This window comes from Protopterus annectens, chromosome 10.part0, assembly GCF_019279795.1.
Source record: "Protopterus annectens isolate FY-2018-M chromosome 10.part0, PAN1.0, whole genome shotgun sequence".
NCBI lineage: Eukaryota > Metazoa > Chordata > Ceratodontiformes > Protopteridae > Protopterus > Protopterus annectens.
In genome coordinates, this window is record NC_056744.1 from 1,708,269,527 (window position 1) to 1,708,287,574 (window position 18,048).

The window sequence follows — 18,048 nt, forward strand, 5'->3', positions numbered from 1 at the left end:
AAGAAGGATCGTTGAAGGCCAGATGGTCCAACTGTCAAGAATGATCACAGTGGAATAAACTCTTGAAAAAGAATTGCACAACTTGTGGTGTATGCTAACAGATAGAGGATACCCCCATGATTTATTACACTCTGTCAAAGAAGGTATTTTAAAGGGTAGATTTGCACCCTTATTAATAGATCTTAAACAAAATTAATGTTTTACAAAGAAGTGGATTTCTTATTGACAAAGATGAACTTGGGAGTAAGGTCTCACCCTTTGTTGTGCCCTTTAACAATGACATCATTAAAATATATTGAGGCAGTTAAAAACTTATGGACTTTTCCCAGAGAAATAAAAAAAAACCTTAGGTGGACAGCTGGTTGTGGTCTTTAGTAAGGGTTTCAGTATAAAAAATATGAGTGCCAGACCAGGGGATTGTCAATAAATCATGTCCACTGTATGAGTACATGTGGTAGATGTAAATACTGCAGATTTATTTACAAAGTTCCCTGTCTGTTAGTTGAGGGGTTCTGTCATAGCCTGGTATGTCCACGTAAATGTAATTATGATACCACCTGTGCAGTTTACATAGCCATGTGTAGCTCATGTACAGCATTCTACATGGGAAAAAAACAACCGTAGGCTGAGAGGTCATATGATGGAACACCTGTATGATGTTAAAAAATATCAGTCCAACACCACATTTATAAGCACTCTGACACTTGCAAGAATTTTAAGAAATCTAGATTTTTGTAATTGACAGAATATTAGGCTCCTCAAGGGGAGATGATCTAAAAATATATTAGAACTTAAGGAATTGATTTGGCAATTGAGGCATAATGTGTGGCAACCTCCAGGTCTCAATTACACTGCATCTATTGCAGGTGTATTAAATATCAGTTCCAATAGATTCATAAAGAGTATGATAATAATTTATCATTGTTATTTTACATTGCAATATATTTAATTTGTATTTTGAATTTAAATCAGTATTTTGAATGGATTAATATATGCATTTACACACACACACACACACACACACATATATATATATATATATATATATATATATATATATATGTATATATATATTCTTTTTCTTCTTTCGGCGTTTCCCGGTTAGGGGTCGCCACAGCAGATCATCTGTCCTCTCATGATTGGCAGTGGAGTTTTACAGTGTCGAGTTGCCAGCCCGGCACCCAACCTTCCACAGAAGGCACACACACACACACACACACACACACACACACACACACACACACACCCACACCTAGGGCCAATTTAGTGTGTCCAATCCACCTACTGCATGTCTTTGGGATGTGGGAGGAAACCGGAGCACCCAGAGGAAACCCACGCAACCACAGGGAGGACATGCAGACTCCGCACAAAAGGCACCCCAGCCGAGAAATGAACCGGAGAACCTCTTGCTGTGAGGCGACAACGCTAACCGCTCCACCACCATGGCCGCCTATATATATATATATATATATATATATATATATATATATATATAAAATCTGTTTTGATACTATTTTGTAGAAAAAACAGTTGGTATAGCAACATACTGTATAAGCCTTGTTTTTAACAGTTTTTTTATTGTGAAAACAAACACAAAAACTGAAGTAGTAAACTAGTCTCCCAGACACAGTCCAACAGTATTCCCAGAATGACCAAAAGAAGCAGGGATACAATAATATCCTTTTATTAAGCAATAAAAACACTGGTAAAATAACTGGTAAGCGCTTTCGTTTAATAAAGAATTAAACTTCATCAGACCGGTAGTCTGGGAGACTAGTTCACTAATTTGTTTTTTATTCAGATTTTTATTGTTTTTTATTCAGTTTTTTATTGTATCAGTCTTCTTTTTTTCTCTATTTGTGATTAACTCACTAATGTCCTAGATGAATGTTGATTGGTAGGCAATTATTTAAATAGCAGGAAGGAGCTGGTCAATACACCTCTGATGAAGTCCCTGATGCTTATGTTTAGAAAGTACTTAGTCGTTTGTACTTGTTAAAGTTTTTTTTTTTTTATCTATCTCTGATGTTTTTGGTGGTGCTGGTGATGTTGCCATTCAGTACTCTCTGCTGAGATAAAGTTTTTTGCATTGTAGAAGTTGAAATCTTTTATTTGATTACAGTTACAAATAGAACTTACTACATTTGAGCTCCTATGAAAGCACAACGTGAACTGCATCTGATCTGATCTGTAAAGTGCCCACTAGATTCCATTATTCTGGTTACTAGTTACCATAGTGAGTGGATTCTTGAAAACTGTGCATACTGTCTACCTAGATCTGGCTAAGGCATTTGATACAATACTCTACTCAGGCATTGTCAACAAACTTACAGAACTAGGTATACACACTTTTATAACACACTGAATACCTAACTGGCTCACTGGTTGGACCCAGGAGGTTAGAATGACTGAGGACATCTCCACAAAGAAGCTAGTCACCCTTGTGGAGCTGTGCTTGGCCCACTCCTCTTTGCCATCTACTTCTTGGGTGTCAGAGCCGATGTCAAAGGCCTCTGGCTAACCAAGTGCACAGATGATTGCAAACTGGGAGCAATCATTGAATTCCCCCAAGATGAGAGTTACATAGGGACAGATCTCAAAAGACTTACTTACTACAGTGTATTACACCAGAGTAAAATCACTTACACTGAGAAAAGGTCTTTTAGAATCCTGGCCCCTGTGTAAGCCTGTTTATAGATAGGCCTTCACTGTAGTAAGTCATTTATGCTGACAGCAGCACTTTTGGAATCTAGCACATAGGGATTAACATTTAGCTTGCATAGTTTTCATGTAATACCTGTGTGGTGCCCAACATATGCATGCTGAGATATAGTTTCTAGTCCCAAATTGTCTAATTCTGACAGTTTATCCAAAATAACACTGAGAAATGAATTATGCTACTGCTGCTGGAACCAAAGTCTGATTAAGACACAAAGTCTTGTTGGCTGTTTACTGCTGAAATCTACGTCTGGTTATAACACAGGGTTCTACATAGCTGCACTTAGTCTGTTTAAGACACAGAACCTTGCAGGCTGCATGCTGATGAGAAAATATACTTTGCAGCACAGTACTATATTAACTCTAGTGCAGTTACTAATAAATAACTTATTTCTATAACAGGTGGCATGTACTATACGGTTACAGCTACAGCTTTAATGTTTAAGGTTTGTTTCTGAGCACAAATATGGATGATAACCTTTCATTCTCCATTTACCTCAGAACCTGAGTTTTTACATACCCTAACACAGGTTGGTTTTAGTTTTTATATACTGTTCTTCTTGTGCATTTTAGATCCTGTTTTTCCTCTTGGTGTCTTTTTTGGATTCTGTAAGGAAGCGTCTGTGAGGAAGCACTTCTGCTGATGCTTGTGAGAAAGCATGTAATATTTACTTTTTAGAGCTGTTTTTCTGCTGATAGGGAAGCGTCTGTGAGAAAGAATGTACAAATTGTTTTTCTGCTGATTTTGTGAAAAAGCATGTCCATTCATCTGCTATATCAATAAATATGAACAAGTACCTGTTCATACCTTAAACCTCCTTACCCCCCTTCACTCATTTCCGTGCTTCAGTAAAGTTCCCCCCCTTACTCTCTATCTAAATATGCCATAACTTGTTTTTCTCCTACTTCATATTGTCATTCCTGTTTGTGTTATACTCATTTATTGTTAATTTCTCTAAACTAGTTAACATTTCTCTAAATATTAAATCACTGTCATACAAGTTGCATCTGTTCTTAACTGTTTTCACGTTATGTCTAATTTGATCTATTATTTAAACTGCAGATGTTTTTTGTATTATTTTTGAAGATTGTAAAATTATTATTATTAAAATGGTTTTATAATACTTAGGAGCTTTTCTCCCTGGCCTTCTCTGAAAATGGGTACCTACCCAGTCAGACTTTCCTGAAACATCAACTGTTAATAAATAAATCACTTCTGCCTGTGCTTTAAAGGTGAGAACCAGCACCATGGCATAGAGCAATGAAGCCCTAGCAATGGCTCAGGTGACCTGGGTTCGATTAACTTCTTGGGCATCTTAAGACACTGACTGGGAGGAAGGGTGTTCATTCATGATGCTCAGTAAGCAAAGGTAAAGTCCATTGAGGGGAGTAGCCCTCTGATGAGGTCAGTGAGCACAGGAGAGTGGGCTGGTAAAGAAAGAAGGGCATAATAAAAAACAGTACCCCCCCCAATGGAATGTGGAATGTAAAGACCTCCCCCTTTTTATAGACTTCATCAGCACAGCATAAGTTGTCTATCTTGCTGGGGCTGGTCATGAACAACCCCAGCAAGATAGACCACTTATGCTGTGCTGATGAAGTCTATAAAAAGGTTGAAACAGGCATATCCTCAGGTAGTGGGGTCTGGCTTTATTGGTCTGAATATAACCGTAAAGACTTAAAAAAGAAAAAAGTCATGGACATTCAGAAGCTATGTAGTTGAAGCACTTGATGTCCTTAAGGGGTCATTTGCATGTATATCATGGGCCTCCGTTATAGGAGATTTAAGGTGACACACAATAAAGGCTCTAGCTTACCTTAGTTGTCCTAGTAGTTTTTACTACAAATATGAAAGGAAATGCAGGAAAAAAACATTGAGGTGGAATTTTTGCATAAAGAAATTGTACAGTGACAAAAAACTACTTGCCTTCTATAGGAAGTATTCCAGGAGCTAAAACGGATTAGCAAAAATTTCAGGTGCTCCATCAGAAAGTTTAAGATTACCTTTTTTACTGTTTCATAAGCCACCAAAAAAAACATAAATCCTGAACTTTATCAGAAAACTCAGATGTAACTCAATATTGCTTGTAGTTAGCATTTAATGGTACCATGTATTCTGAGCTTGAGGCCATTGCTAAAACCCTAGCTGACAAATTAATTTCCAGTTTTACCCCACATAATCACATCACTTGATCCCCCCACCTCTACCCACCAAACTATACCTCCTCCCAGATTCTCTCTTAACTAGATCTTATCTGTATTGTCTAAAACTAAGAATACTGATTCCATTCTTTCAGGCAGTATATCCGGCTGCCAACTAGAAGTGCCAAATATAGCTTTGCTCAATCCTTTGTGAGGCTGTCCAGCCTTAGCCTGACCACTGGGATTGTATCAGATGTTTGGGGACCTGAAATAGGGGTATCATTAAATAAGGCTGAGTCCTTTGATGTAAGGTAAGTATGGAACCATAAGTCGCACTAGTGTCATCTGTAAAATCATGGATAAGCATATCATAATTGAACATAAAAACAGAGGAAATCTTCAGTCCCTCAATCCAAATCATTTTGACTTAGTTAAATATAGAGCCTTTCTCTCCAACCTGGTTCAAGGAAATTGGCCATTCTTCAATTCTGGACCTGGTTAAAGTCTTTCATACAGTCACTGATTCAGCTGTAATCAAAAAGCTCATCCATCTGTACATTAAACCCTATATTGCCTATGGTATAGCTCAGTGTCTCTCAGGTGAGACACCGACACCAAGGGTTGCTTGTACGTCTTCCACATTAAGTAATATTACTAGTGGTGTTCCACATGGCTCTGCCTTAGGGCCCCCCTTTCTTGTTTCCACTTTTCTTACGTCAGTGACAGGAGATGTGAAATGGATATGGCTGAATGTTTGCTGGTAACTGGTCTGGGCTCAGTCTTGATGTCAGGTCTTTAGTGATGCAGACAAATGCCCTTGCCCTACCTCTGTACTAGTGGGATGGCCTCCTCTTATTATATCCTCTAAGGTAAATGCAAAAGTACAAAAAATATATAAATATATGTAATGTGCAACCATTTATCTGGAGCATTTCTCCCCGGGCCTCCACTGAAAATTGGCTAAGTTCCAAGTTGGACTTTCCCGGTTAACAAATATAAAATAAATAAACATTTATCTTATTTTTTATTTCTTGTTTCTTAGGAAGATGCTTATAGTTTGCAACAATACATTAATCAAGAGTTTGCAAAACTGCATCAGTTTCTCCATGAAAAGGAGCAGAAACTCATTCAGCAACTTAAGACGGAAGAAGAAAAAACTCTGAATGAAGTAGAAAAAAACCTTGACTGCATCAAACGTGATGTTATATCCACCAACATTACAGTGGTTGATGCCAACATAGAGCACAAGAAATTAGTCGTAGAGACTCCAGATGAAAAGGAAGAAAACAATTTATGCATTAAAAATGATGTCATGGCCTTTCAGGAAACAGTACCTCATAACTCAGAAGTTGAAAAAGTAAGTATGCTTTTATTTTTGTTTTATTAGAAAGTAGAATTTGTGCTTTGCAGCTGATGTGTAGAAACATTTAGGGTAATTACTGATCTGTCAGCATTCTAAATTATTTAAAGATCTATGCTTAATTTTAAATTAATTTTATTTGCATTTAAATTCTGTGTATGGTCATGTCAAAAACTTTGTACATATAAATGCAGCTCTCTGATTTATGCAGACATATGATTGAAAGTAAATTATGCTAGCAGTGACACACAGTTTGTTTTTCTTTGTATATTGCAGATTACTCATCAAAGATTTACTAAATATTAAAAGTGAAATTTAAGATGTACTAAATGTTTCATACCAGTTAGGCAGATCATACCTCACGGAAACATTTATCTATTTATTTTTTGGTTGTTGACTGGGAAAATGTCCTTTATCGTTTTGCAGTACTTATGGGATCTCCTGGCAAAGATAACCCAAATGTCCTGCCAGTATACCAAAGTCTTTACATCCTCCTAATGTCGAATGTCAGGCATGTGCTCTCTGTGCAGGTGTACGGCATAAAGGTGACATAAGTATGCTCTATACTCAGAACTTCTTTGCCTCCAGTCCAAATGGCACAGTTGAATGTCTGTCCGAATGCCCTTTGCTAAGCTGGTTTCTGCTGAGCTATCTACATACAAGTCCCCCATTTTGGTTCCTTCTTTTTCTACCTTTTCTTGTGTACTTAAGATTTATGTCATCCAGGAGGGGAAAATGTCAGTGTGGGAGGCAGTCTCCCCATAAATACTGTCAAGAGAAGTGTTTATTCTGCCAGGGTGCATCACACAGTCATGCCCAATGTACCATTTGTCAGGCTTTTGTTCCCAAAATGCTTCACAGCTGTCTGTCCTCTTTATATATTTATCTTGAGAAACAGTGCCTCAAAATTCAACAAATAAAATGAGCAAACAGAAAAAAAATCCTAATACGTGTTATAAATGCAGTAAGGTAAAATATTTTGCTGTTTGTGGTGAGTCATACATATGGTGCATACTGTATAGGGGTAGTACACCAGGATTAGCAATTAAAACCATATGCATGCACATCTATAAATGTGTACACTTTATACTGGTACAGAGTGTAACAGAGTCATACATATGGTGCATACTATATAGGGGTAGTACACCAGGATCAGCAATTAAAACTATATGCATGCACATCTATAAATGTGTACACTTTATGTTGGTACAGAGTGTAACAGAGTCATACATATGGTGCATACTACATAAGGGCTAGTACACCAGGATCAGCAATTAAAACTATATGCATGCACATCTATAAATGTGTACACTTTATATTGGTACAGAGTGTAACAGAGTCATACATATGGTGCATACTATATAGGGAAAGTACACCAGGATCAACAATTAAAATCATATGCATGCACATCTATAAAATGCGTACACTTTATACTGGTACAGAGTGTAACAGAGTCATACATATAAGCAAACTGCAAAAGGAACCTCCTAAATCCAATAAACTCTTCCAAGGATGCAGAGAAATTCTTTATTTTTCAACACGATTGTGCATCAAAAGGAATAGTTTATTCAGGGGTATGTCAGGTGTGTGAAAGCTTTTATATAGGGAAAACAGAGAGGACGCTACGTAGAAGGATTTATGAACACCTTTACGACATACAGAAAAAGAAAGATTCAAATGCATTTTACAGACATCTGACAATATGCCCCAAGATGACTTTAAAATTTATGGTGATAGAACAGGTCCCTCTGAACCCCAGGGGTGGTGACTGGGAAACAACAGTTGAATACAAAGAATTACCTTGGCAATTAAGACTGAATGCATCAAGACCACCCGGTTTAAATGAAGCTATTAGCATCACGAGTCTATTAAAATTAAGACGAGCAAAACTTTAAAAGGTTGTAATACAAAGGTACATATCTACATACATAAAAATTTGTGGTTCTTAGGTTTTCAATATACACTTATGATAACATGGAATAACACAGTATATTCCATGTTTATTTTTTCACACTGTTGTACATATTGTACATATCATGTATATATTGCTTATTTATTTATAATCATATACACTTCACAAGAACATTTTTTTTTATATGAACATCGAGATTTTAATTAATTAATCAAGTTGGGCTTGATATATATTTATTAATTATATTATACTTATTTATTTATTTATGAACTTTTGTTTAACATGTATACAACAGTAATGGTCGCGTTATTGTTATCCACAGACGTACACATACAAACACACCTGCTTATTTTTGGCCAGTTTCTATTTCATGCATATTTACGTACACTGCAGTCAAAACATGTATCACTTTTAGATAGAGATTTTACGTACACTTAAGTGTATGTATTGTTGCTATCTTAACACATGGGTTGATGGTCAATAACACACACACACAGTATTCAATTTTGTTTTACTAAGATGGACCATGTTTTGAATAGTAAACACAATGATTTTAAAAGAATTATACATTGTCCAGAAACTACAGGTAGAGGGTTGTCTTACACCACTTAAGCAAAATTATATTAAGTAGTGTAGCACATTTTCAGCGTAGGTCAGTTTACTAGGAATAACAAGATAAGAACTGATTTACGCTAGTGGTGCAAGACTGAATGTACATAAAGTAACCCATCTGTTGTTTACAACGTTTGTAAAAAAACAAGTTTATTTAAAAAACAAGTTTATTTAACAAAAGTTTATTTTAACATGTACTATTTTTAAGATTCACCAATTCTACAGCATTTATATTATTTTAACAATACAGGTGGTTTTGGAAATACGAATCATTCGAAAATTATTTATTTGTTGTCAATGTGGCAACTATATTTTAGAAATTTAGAAGGTTTACAATAACTATGCACTTAGCACTTTAATTGAGAGTCATTAATTAAATCAATTTTGTTTTGTGGTTGATTGACAATTAACTGTTGTATTTAAACGAAGCCAAGCTTTTTGTGGTTCATCTTGAAAAAGCCTGACATAGCTTCAGGCGAAAGCGCTTGATTTATTGGATTTTATTACTTTTGTTCCGTGTTGTTCCGTCTTGTTCGTGTTGAAAAATAAAGAATTTCTCTGCATCCTTGGAAGAGTTTATTGGATTTAGGAGGTTCCTTTTGCAGTTTGCTTTGTGGTCTTTTTTTGGGACTGAGTTCGTGATTTACTTTGTTAGGCGTTTCCATGGCAGAAGGCACTAACCAATCCGACTTTCCAGGTACACCTTTAATTTTACGTGATGTATCGGATGACACACCAGTGACGAGATCTGAATTTCGGCAGGTTATCTGCCTGCTTACTCAGTTAACTAACACGCTGAAAGAGAATAACTCTAATGCTGGCAGCGGAGTTGCTGCAAACTAAGTTCAGGAATTTGGCGCGAACAACATTGAAACAGATAGGACTGGCGAACTGCAAGCTTCGGAAGTTTCTGGGTATCACACTGGAACAATTCCTAAGAGGGGACTTTCTTCCCAACAGCACATCACAAGTAATTCTGCTGACAATGACCCGAGACCATTTAATTTTGGCGTATGGACAAACAAACCATTCACTTTTCAACCAGGTACTGTTGTTAACAATATTCCAGTTGTGAACAAAACTGATAGTGATTTTTCATTATTTAACGACAAACTATATGCTTTTAAATCCACGAAACTTGAAATAGAATATTTGCAAGAATGTATTAGGGTCAGGAGGGTCCCGAAGGGCCTCTGTATAAACACATTTCCTAATAATGCTACACCAGGATCACAACTGTTTAAAGACATTACGGATTTGTTTGACAAAACGGGACTTGACATGATTCAACTCATGATCAACGATTATGAGAAGAAAGCGGAAGGATTGTTACAAGAACTTAATGTGTTGAATGACTTAATCATTTCTGACTGTCATTTCTTTAGAATAAAAAAGGAATATGACAATGTATTTTTTGAAGTAGACCAGCATTGCTGTAGAATCATGGAGAGGAAAATTAAGAAGCTAGAGAGGGATTTAAATGAATACAAGAATGGGGTAGCATACCAATCGTTGGCTAAAGGGAGATGGTTTAACAAACAGGTGAACAATAATGTTGGTACTAAGAATTTTCATAATCAGAATAACGAAGCCCCCTTTGAAGAAACTTTAAGACGTAGTGAACGTTTGGCACAAAAACAAAGTAATAACAACAATACTAACACTCCTAAAAATGATCAGAATCAGGTTTTTTACTTTCCCCAATGCAGACAAGGGAACAGGGCCCAGTACAAGAATCAACAAGCGTGGGGGAAACAACGGAGATGAATGTACCTAAGATTCTTAATGAAGTATACTTAATAGAACCCACAGCTGAACCCTGCATAGTTACAACCAAATGCAATTTTTCCATATTTAATTTTACAGAGATTCCTATTCAGGACACACATTTTGAGTTATTTACGAAAGGGTTCCATTTTGTTCCAGCCAAACCCCTAGATGTTACTAAAACTATTTTAGAACTAAAATTATTTACCAGACAATTGAATATGGATTTATTCTTTAAAGGTAAGGCCTTTTCAAAAGAGTTATTGAGTAGATCAAGTACTTTTAACCCACCCCTACATCCGGTTATCAAAATTTTTGAGGAACTTGTTGAGACATATATTAGAAATTTGTCTAAAACTAATAAGAGACCAGAGAATTTATCTCTGAACTGCTTTTCTTTCATAGAACAATTAAGAAAAGAGCAAGTTCGAGTTATGAAACCAGATAAAGGGGGTGGGGTTGCATTAATGTACAGAAATGATTATGAAGATAATATACACAACATCTTACAGGACATTGAACAATACAGCACCCTCTCCTTGAATGAAATTAACATAGCATACGCTAAAATAAGATTTTTATTGCAAGACCATTTGTTACAAGGAGTGATTAATGAAAAATTGTTTAATTTTTTAATGGTTAACAAACCTCTCACTCCAGTCATTTTTGGTATTCCCAAAGTCCACAAAGGGCTACAGCCCTTAAAGTTCAGACCGATTGTTGCAGGTTCCGGAAGTATTACAGAGCCCTTGGGTAAATTTGTGGACATCATACTTAAGAAGACTGTAGCATCTTTTAAACACATTTGTAAGGACTCTTGGGATTTTCTTAGGAATATTAAGAAAGAGTTTTATGAAACTACTGATTTCATGGTCACTATAGACGTGGTAGAGTTATTTCCCAGTATCCCTCACGATATTGGTCTACAATGGTTTAAAGAGATTTTAATTAAATACTCAGGATTAAGTGCAAAAATTATTAACCTTTTAATAGATTTTATGGAAATTATTTTACATAATAATTTTATTTATTTTAACGGAGAACTTTTTAAGCAAAGAAAAGGTGTAGCCATGGGCACACCATGTGCCTCCGCATATGCAAATATTGTTTTATTTTACTGGGAAAGTGAATTTATTTTCACGTCACCCTGGAAAGAAAACATCACACACTACCAAAGGTACCTGGACAACATTTACATATTATGGAAAGGCAACAAAGAAAGTCTCCATGCATTTTTAACCTACATTAATAACACCACACATTTTTTAAAATTTACATCCAATATCAGTGACTGCAGTTTGAATTATTTAGACGTATCGCTTGCTAAGAATTTGGAACTACATATGTTTCAGTCATCAGTGTTCAGGAAAAGTACTTTTTCTAATGCATATTTACATTTTAGTAGTGGCCACCCATTTTCACAAAAGAAAGGTATATTAAAGGGCCAACTCATCAGGGCTTCTAGAATGTGTAATACAGATGAGTTGTTTTTTAAGGAAGTTAACACATTGATGAAGTTATTTTTAGAATGAGGGTATCCCAAAGCCTTGATAGACACAATGTATCAAGAAGTGCTATCAAAAAAGGGTTGATTTATATTCCCCTTTATTGGGCACATCAACTGAAGTTTTGCCCACTTATAACAACTCATTGAACAAAAAACGTGACCAATTTAATTTTCAAACTGCATTTAGTTGTACTTTTAACAATGACACTTTTAGAATAAAAACACAGAGTTTAAAATATTGGCCTATTTTAAGATCAAATGAAGAGACTAATAAATGGTTACCTAAGCAGCCAACATTTGTTAATGCAAGGAATACTAACCTTAAAAATATGTTTGAAAGGCACATACAACAATTAGAAGGCACTAGGGGTTCAACAACTGGCACCTTTAAATGCAATTCCTGTAAACAATGCCCATATATTATTAATACTGATGCTTATTATATTAAATCAAGAAAATTTAAGGTGAAATCTGAGGTATACTACAATTGTGCATCAAAGAGAATAGTTTATTTAGGGGTATGTCAGGTGTGTGAAAGCTTTTATATAGGGAAAACAGAGAGGACGCTATTTAGAAGGATTTATGAACACCTTTACGACATACAGAAAAAGAAAGATTCAAATGCATTTTACAGACATCTGACAATATGCCCCAAGATGACTTTAAAATTTATGGTGATAGAACAGGTCCCTCTGAACCCCAGGGGTGGTGACTGGGAAACAACAGTTGAATACAAAGAATTAACTTGGCAATTAAGACTGAATGCATCAAGACCACCCGGTTTAAATGAAGCTATTAGCATCACGAGTCTATTAAAATTAAGACGAGCAAAACTTTAAAAGGTTGTAATACAAAGGTACATATCTACATACATAAAAATTTGTGGTTCTTAGGTTTTCAATATGCACTTACGATAACATGGATTAACACAGTATATTCCATGTTTATTTTTCACACTGTTGTACATATTGTACATATCATGTATATATTGCTTATTTATTTATAATCATATACACTTCACAAGAACATTTTTTTTGTATGAACATGGAGATTTTAATTAATTAATCAAGTTGGGTTTGATATATATTTATTAATTATATTATACTTATTTATTTATTTATGAACTTTTGTTTAACGTGTATACAACAGTAATGGTCGCATTATTGTTATCCACAGACGTACACATACAAACACACCTGCTTATTTTTGGCCAGTTTCTATTTCATGCATATTTACGTACACTACAGTCAAAACATGTATCACTTTTAGACAGAGATTTTACGTACACTTAAGTGTATGTATTGTTGCTATCTTAACACCTGGGTTGATGGTCAATAACACACACACACAGTATTCAATTTTGTTTTACTAAGACGGACCATGTTTTGAATAGTAAACACAATGATTTTAAAAGAATTATACATTGTCCAGAAACCACAGGTAGAGGGTTGTCTTACACCACTTAAGCAAAATTATATTAAGTAGTGTAGTATATTTTCAGCGTAGGTCAGTTGATTAGGAATAACAAGATAAGAACTGATTTACGCTAGTGGTGCAAGACTGAATGTACGTAAAGTAACCCATCTGTTGTTTACAATGTTTGTAAAAAAACAAGTTTATTTAAAAAAACAAGTTTATTTAACAAAAGTTTATTTTAACATTTACTATTTTTAAGATTCACCAATTCTACAGCATTTATATTATTTTAACAATAGAGGTGGTTTTGGAAATACGAATCATTCGAAAATTATTTATTTGTTGTCAATGTGGCAACTATATTTTAGAAATTTAGAAGGTTTACAACAACTATGCACTTAGCACTTTAATTGAGAGTCATTAATTAAATCAATTTTGTTTTGTGGTTGATTGACAATTAACTGCTGTATTTAAACGAAGCCAAGCTTTTTGTGGTTCATCTTGAAAAAGCCTGACATAGCTTCAGGCGAAAGCGCTTGATTTATTGGATTTTATTACTTTTGTTCCGTGTTGTTCCGTCTTGTTCATGTTGAAAAATAAAGAATTTCTCTGCATCCTTGGAAGAGTTTATTGGATTTAGGAGGTTCCTTTTGCAGTTTGCTTTGTGGTCTTTTTTTGGGACTGAGAGTCATACATATGGTGCATACTATATAGGGGTAGTACATCAGGATCAACAATTAAAAACCATATGCATGCACATCTATAAATGTGTACACTTTATACTGGTACAGAGTGTAACAGAGTCATACATATGGTGCATACTATATAGATCAGCAATTAAAACTATATGCATGCACATCTATAAATGTGTACACTTTATATTGGTACAGAGTGTAACAGAGTCATACATATGGTGCATACTATATAGGGGTAGTACACCAGGATCAACAATTAAAACCATATGCATGCACATCTATAAATGTGTACACTTTATACTGGTACAGAGTGTAACAGAGTCATACATATGGTGCATACTATATAGGGGTAGTACACCAGGATCAACAATTAAAACCATATGCATGCACATCTATAAAATGTGTACACTTTATATTGGTACATTGTATAACAGAGTTGATGGTTCTACTGAAGCAAGTGCACCTATGAGCTTAATATTGAAACAGAAATGTAAGGAAAAGAAAGTATGCATAATTAAACAGCAAGTACTATTGTACTGCTGTAGAACACTCTGGTACTTTCTTCTGTTTTTTTAAAAGAAACAGTTTATCACTTATGACATAGGCAATAATACATTTATATAAATGAAAACAAACATATTGCTATATTTTTAGTAGCAAACATTATACATCACTTATAATCTATGCAGTCGTTGTCAGTCAAGCATTACATAGTTCATTCAAATCCTGCCTTCTTTTAAATCCAAGTCCTCCTGCAAAACATTATGCATAAATTGTTCTAACAATTCCCATTTTATCAATGTAATTTGCTCCTACCCTTTTGTAAAGATCCCACTTCCAGGTCTTTTACCTCTGTTACTATATTCACTACTTTTAGTACGGCTGGTTTAGACTTTGATTTCCATTTTCTAGTAATTTCTTTTTGGCAGCCATCATAATTAGACCCGCAAGACCTTAATATGTCTAGGCAATTCTGATTCTGTATCGTAGTTCAAAAAAAAAATAATTTCCTTAGTTACATCAGTTTGCTCATATTTCTAAAATACCTGACAGCCTGGGAGGATGATTGACAGTCCACAATGCTTTGTCAGAGATGGCTTTCATCTGTCTCCCCTGGGCTTCAGGCTTCTGGCAAAGGCTTTTGCCTCCCCCATACTACCTATTTTAGGCAACGTCATGAGCCCAAAATTACCAACACGAAAAAGTCTTCTAAATTAAATTTAAAGGTCATGCTGCTAAATGCTAGGAGCCTTAGCATGAAACTCCACTCACTGCAAGCATTTCTTACCCTGGAGGATGCTGACATTTGTGCAGTCAATAAAACCTGGTTCAAAGCTGTGGAGACCACAACAGTCTTACCAGGTTACTCATTCTACCATACTTTCAGACCCCAAATGGAGGGCTACAAAGCCAAAGGAGGTAGAATTTCAAAATTTATCAAAGATATACACACCACCAGGCTGGTCAAACAGTATGACACACAGGAGACACTCCAAGTGCAGTTAACAATTGACAAAACACATATTCAAATCATAGCTAGCTACAGAACCCCAACCATGACTCAAGATGCCCACTCCACCTATCTGGACTTGAATCCGTCACGATTCAACCTCTACCCTAATCCTGGGTGAATTTAACTACCCAACCATAGAGTGGAAGACATGAATGCCCAGAGATTCCTCGACTTTGTCAATGCCAATGCACTGGATCAGCTGGCAGACACCCCAATAAGAGGTATAAATATCCTGTATCTGCCCTTAACCAACATGAGTAGCTACTGTAGCACCCCTACAGTGTTATCCTCCTTGGTAAGATCCAACCATAAACTGATCACTTTTGAAGTCACCATCTCCCCTGCCCCCCCCTCGTCAGGGTCAAACAAAACATTTTTTTTTCCAAAGCTGGCTACAATCTCCTCAGAGCAGGTATAAGCAGCTTCAAAGCCACCACCCCTTCAGTTGGAACTAGCACTAATGTCCAAGCCTACACCAAAAAAACTATATTAGCATGTACATAGCTGTATGGACTCAGCAGTACCTGACAGGACCAAATCATCTTCCTTAAGGAAGAGTAAACCTGTCTGATGGACACCAGCAATAAACAAACTCTATAATAAAAGTAAAAGATTGCTGTCCAGGACCAAGAAGGAGCAGGTGACACGTTGGAAGCAATCTCCTTTATCTGAACAAGCAAATAAGGTCACTTGTGAAATCCTCTAAGGCTAACTTTGAGTGCCAGTTGGCCACCTCCTCTGAGGACAATCACAAGGCCTTCTTCACATATATCCTCAATCTAAAAGGTAACACTCAAATCTGCTCTGAACTCGTGGTCTATAACACCACATACACAAATGCCATAGATATAGCCAACCTGCTGGCAGACAGGTTGAGTGAAAACTTCACCCCCCTGTCTGCCCATCAGTAAACCAGGACATCCCCAGCACCTGCCCTCCTCCCCTCATTACTAGGGAGCAGGTCTTTAATGCCTTCTCAAAGGCAAAAAATACAGTCTCCATGGGACCCTATAACATCCCTGGCTGCATCCTGCATGAACTCAGGCAAGAGCTCTCAGCTTCGTTAGGCACCCTATTCAGCCAAAGCCTGAGCACCGTCTTCGTCCCAGCTGAATGGTGGACAGCCACTGTCATCCCTCTACACAAAGGTGGAGCATCCACTGACCCAGGCAGTTATAGGCTTATCAGTCTAACTAGCCTGATTTGCAAGGCCATGGAATGCATTGTCATGGACCTTATAAACAAGGGCATTGGCAACCTCCAAATGTTTGACCCCAAACAGTTTGGTTTTCTCAAAGGGAGATCATGCTTGTTAAACTTGGTCGATTTTTTTTGAAACAGTCACCAAAGCTATGGATGAGGGGATGATGGTGCACACCGCCTACCTTGACCTAACCAAAACCTTTGACACTATTTCCTACCTGGGCATAATAGATAAACTCTTTCCTACCTGGGCATAACAGATAAACTCTTCCAGCTAGGCATCAACCCGTATGTTACCAGACTAGTCACTAACTGACTCACTGATAGAACCCACTCAGTCAAAATAGGGGAAGCCATCTCTAGTAGCAGACCCATAATGAGTGGTGTACCCCAAGGATCAGTCTCGGGGCCTCTACTGTTTGAGATATACTTTTCTGTGGTGCAAGCCAAAACCAATGGTCTGTGGCTGACGAAGTTTACAGATGACTGCAAGCTGGGTGTTGTCTTAAATTCCCCTAGTAATGTGAACATCCTCCAAGAGGGCCTTACCCAGATTAATGACTGGTGCCAGAAGCATGGCCTCAAACTGAATGCTAAGAAATGCATCATTGTCCCCTTTGGGGAAAATGGCATCCCCACTAATTATCACATTAATAACTATGTACTAAGCACGCAATCAGTCGTGAGGGACTTGGGCACCCAGGTTGATAGCAACCTGACTTTTGACCAACACGTTGCCTCCATTCTATGGAAGACGTTCTACATGGCCCACCTCACAAATAAGGGTATTTTATCCAGGAACAAGGAGATCATAACATCCGTGTACTCTTCCCTTATTAGACCCATTATCGAGTGCAGTGCCCTCTCCGGCATGTACCTTGCCAAGCACATGCAGCAGCTGGAGAGACCACAGAGGTTCCTGACCAGGATAATCCAGGGTCTCAAACACCTATCCTATACAAATATGCTAAAAGTGCTGTCCCCCTACTCAGTGTCGTACAGACTGCTCAGTGGTGGCATGTGTCTGGCATACAAGACCATCTCAGACCCAGCCTTGATGGAGGTGCTGCATATCTGTAAGTCAAAATCCACTCATATAATGCACATGCAAGGCCTTAACCTGGTCTATGACATTAATAGAACTTGTTGGCGGGATAGATTTGTGTTCCAAAGACTTCCCCATCTATGGAATACGCTCCCTCT

General features: G+C 36.8%; 2 protein-coding genes across 4 annotated transcripts in view; one reads left to right on the plus strand and one right to left on the minus strand.

The window, feature by feature from the left end:
* Window positions 1-18,048, minus strand: part of LOC122814457 — a 1,903,843-nt gene that overhangs the window by 275,724 nt on the left and 1,610,071 nt on the right.
* The window catches only part of LOC122813942 (zinc finger protein 383-like), a 161,672-nt gene that overhangs the window by 15,136 nt on the left and 128,488 nt on the right, over window positions 1-18,048 (plus strand). For all 3 annotated transcript variants that reach the window (XM_044086488.1, XM_044086487.1, XM_044086489.1), the window contains exon 2: window positions 5,903-6,217. In XM_044086488.1, coding sequence (XP_043942423.1) covers window positions 5,903-6,217 — 315 coding nt within the window. The remainder of the gene's footprint in view (window positions 1-5,902; window positions 6,218-18,048) is intronic.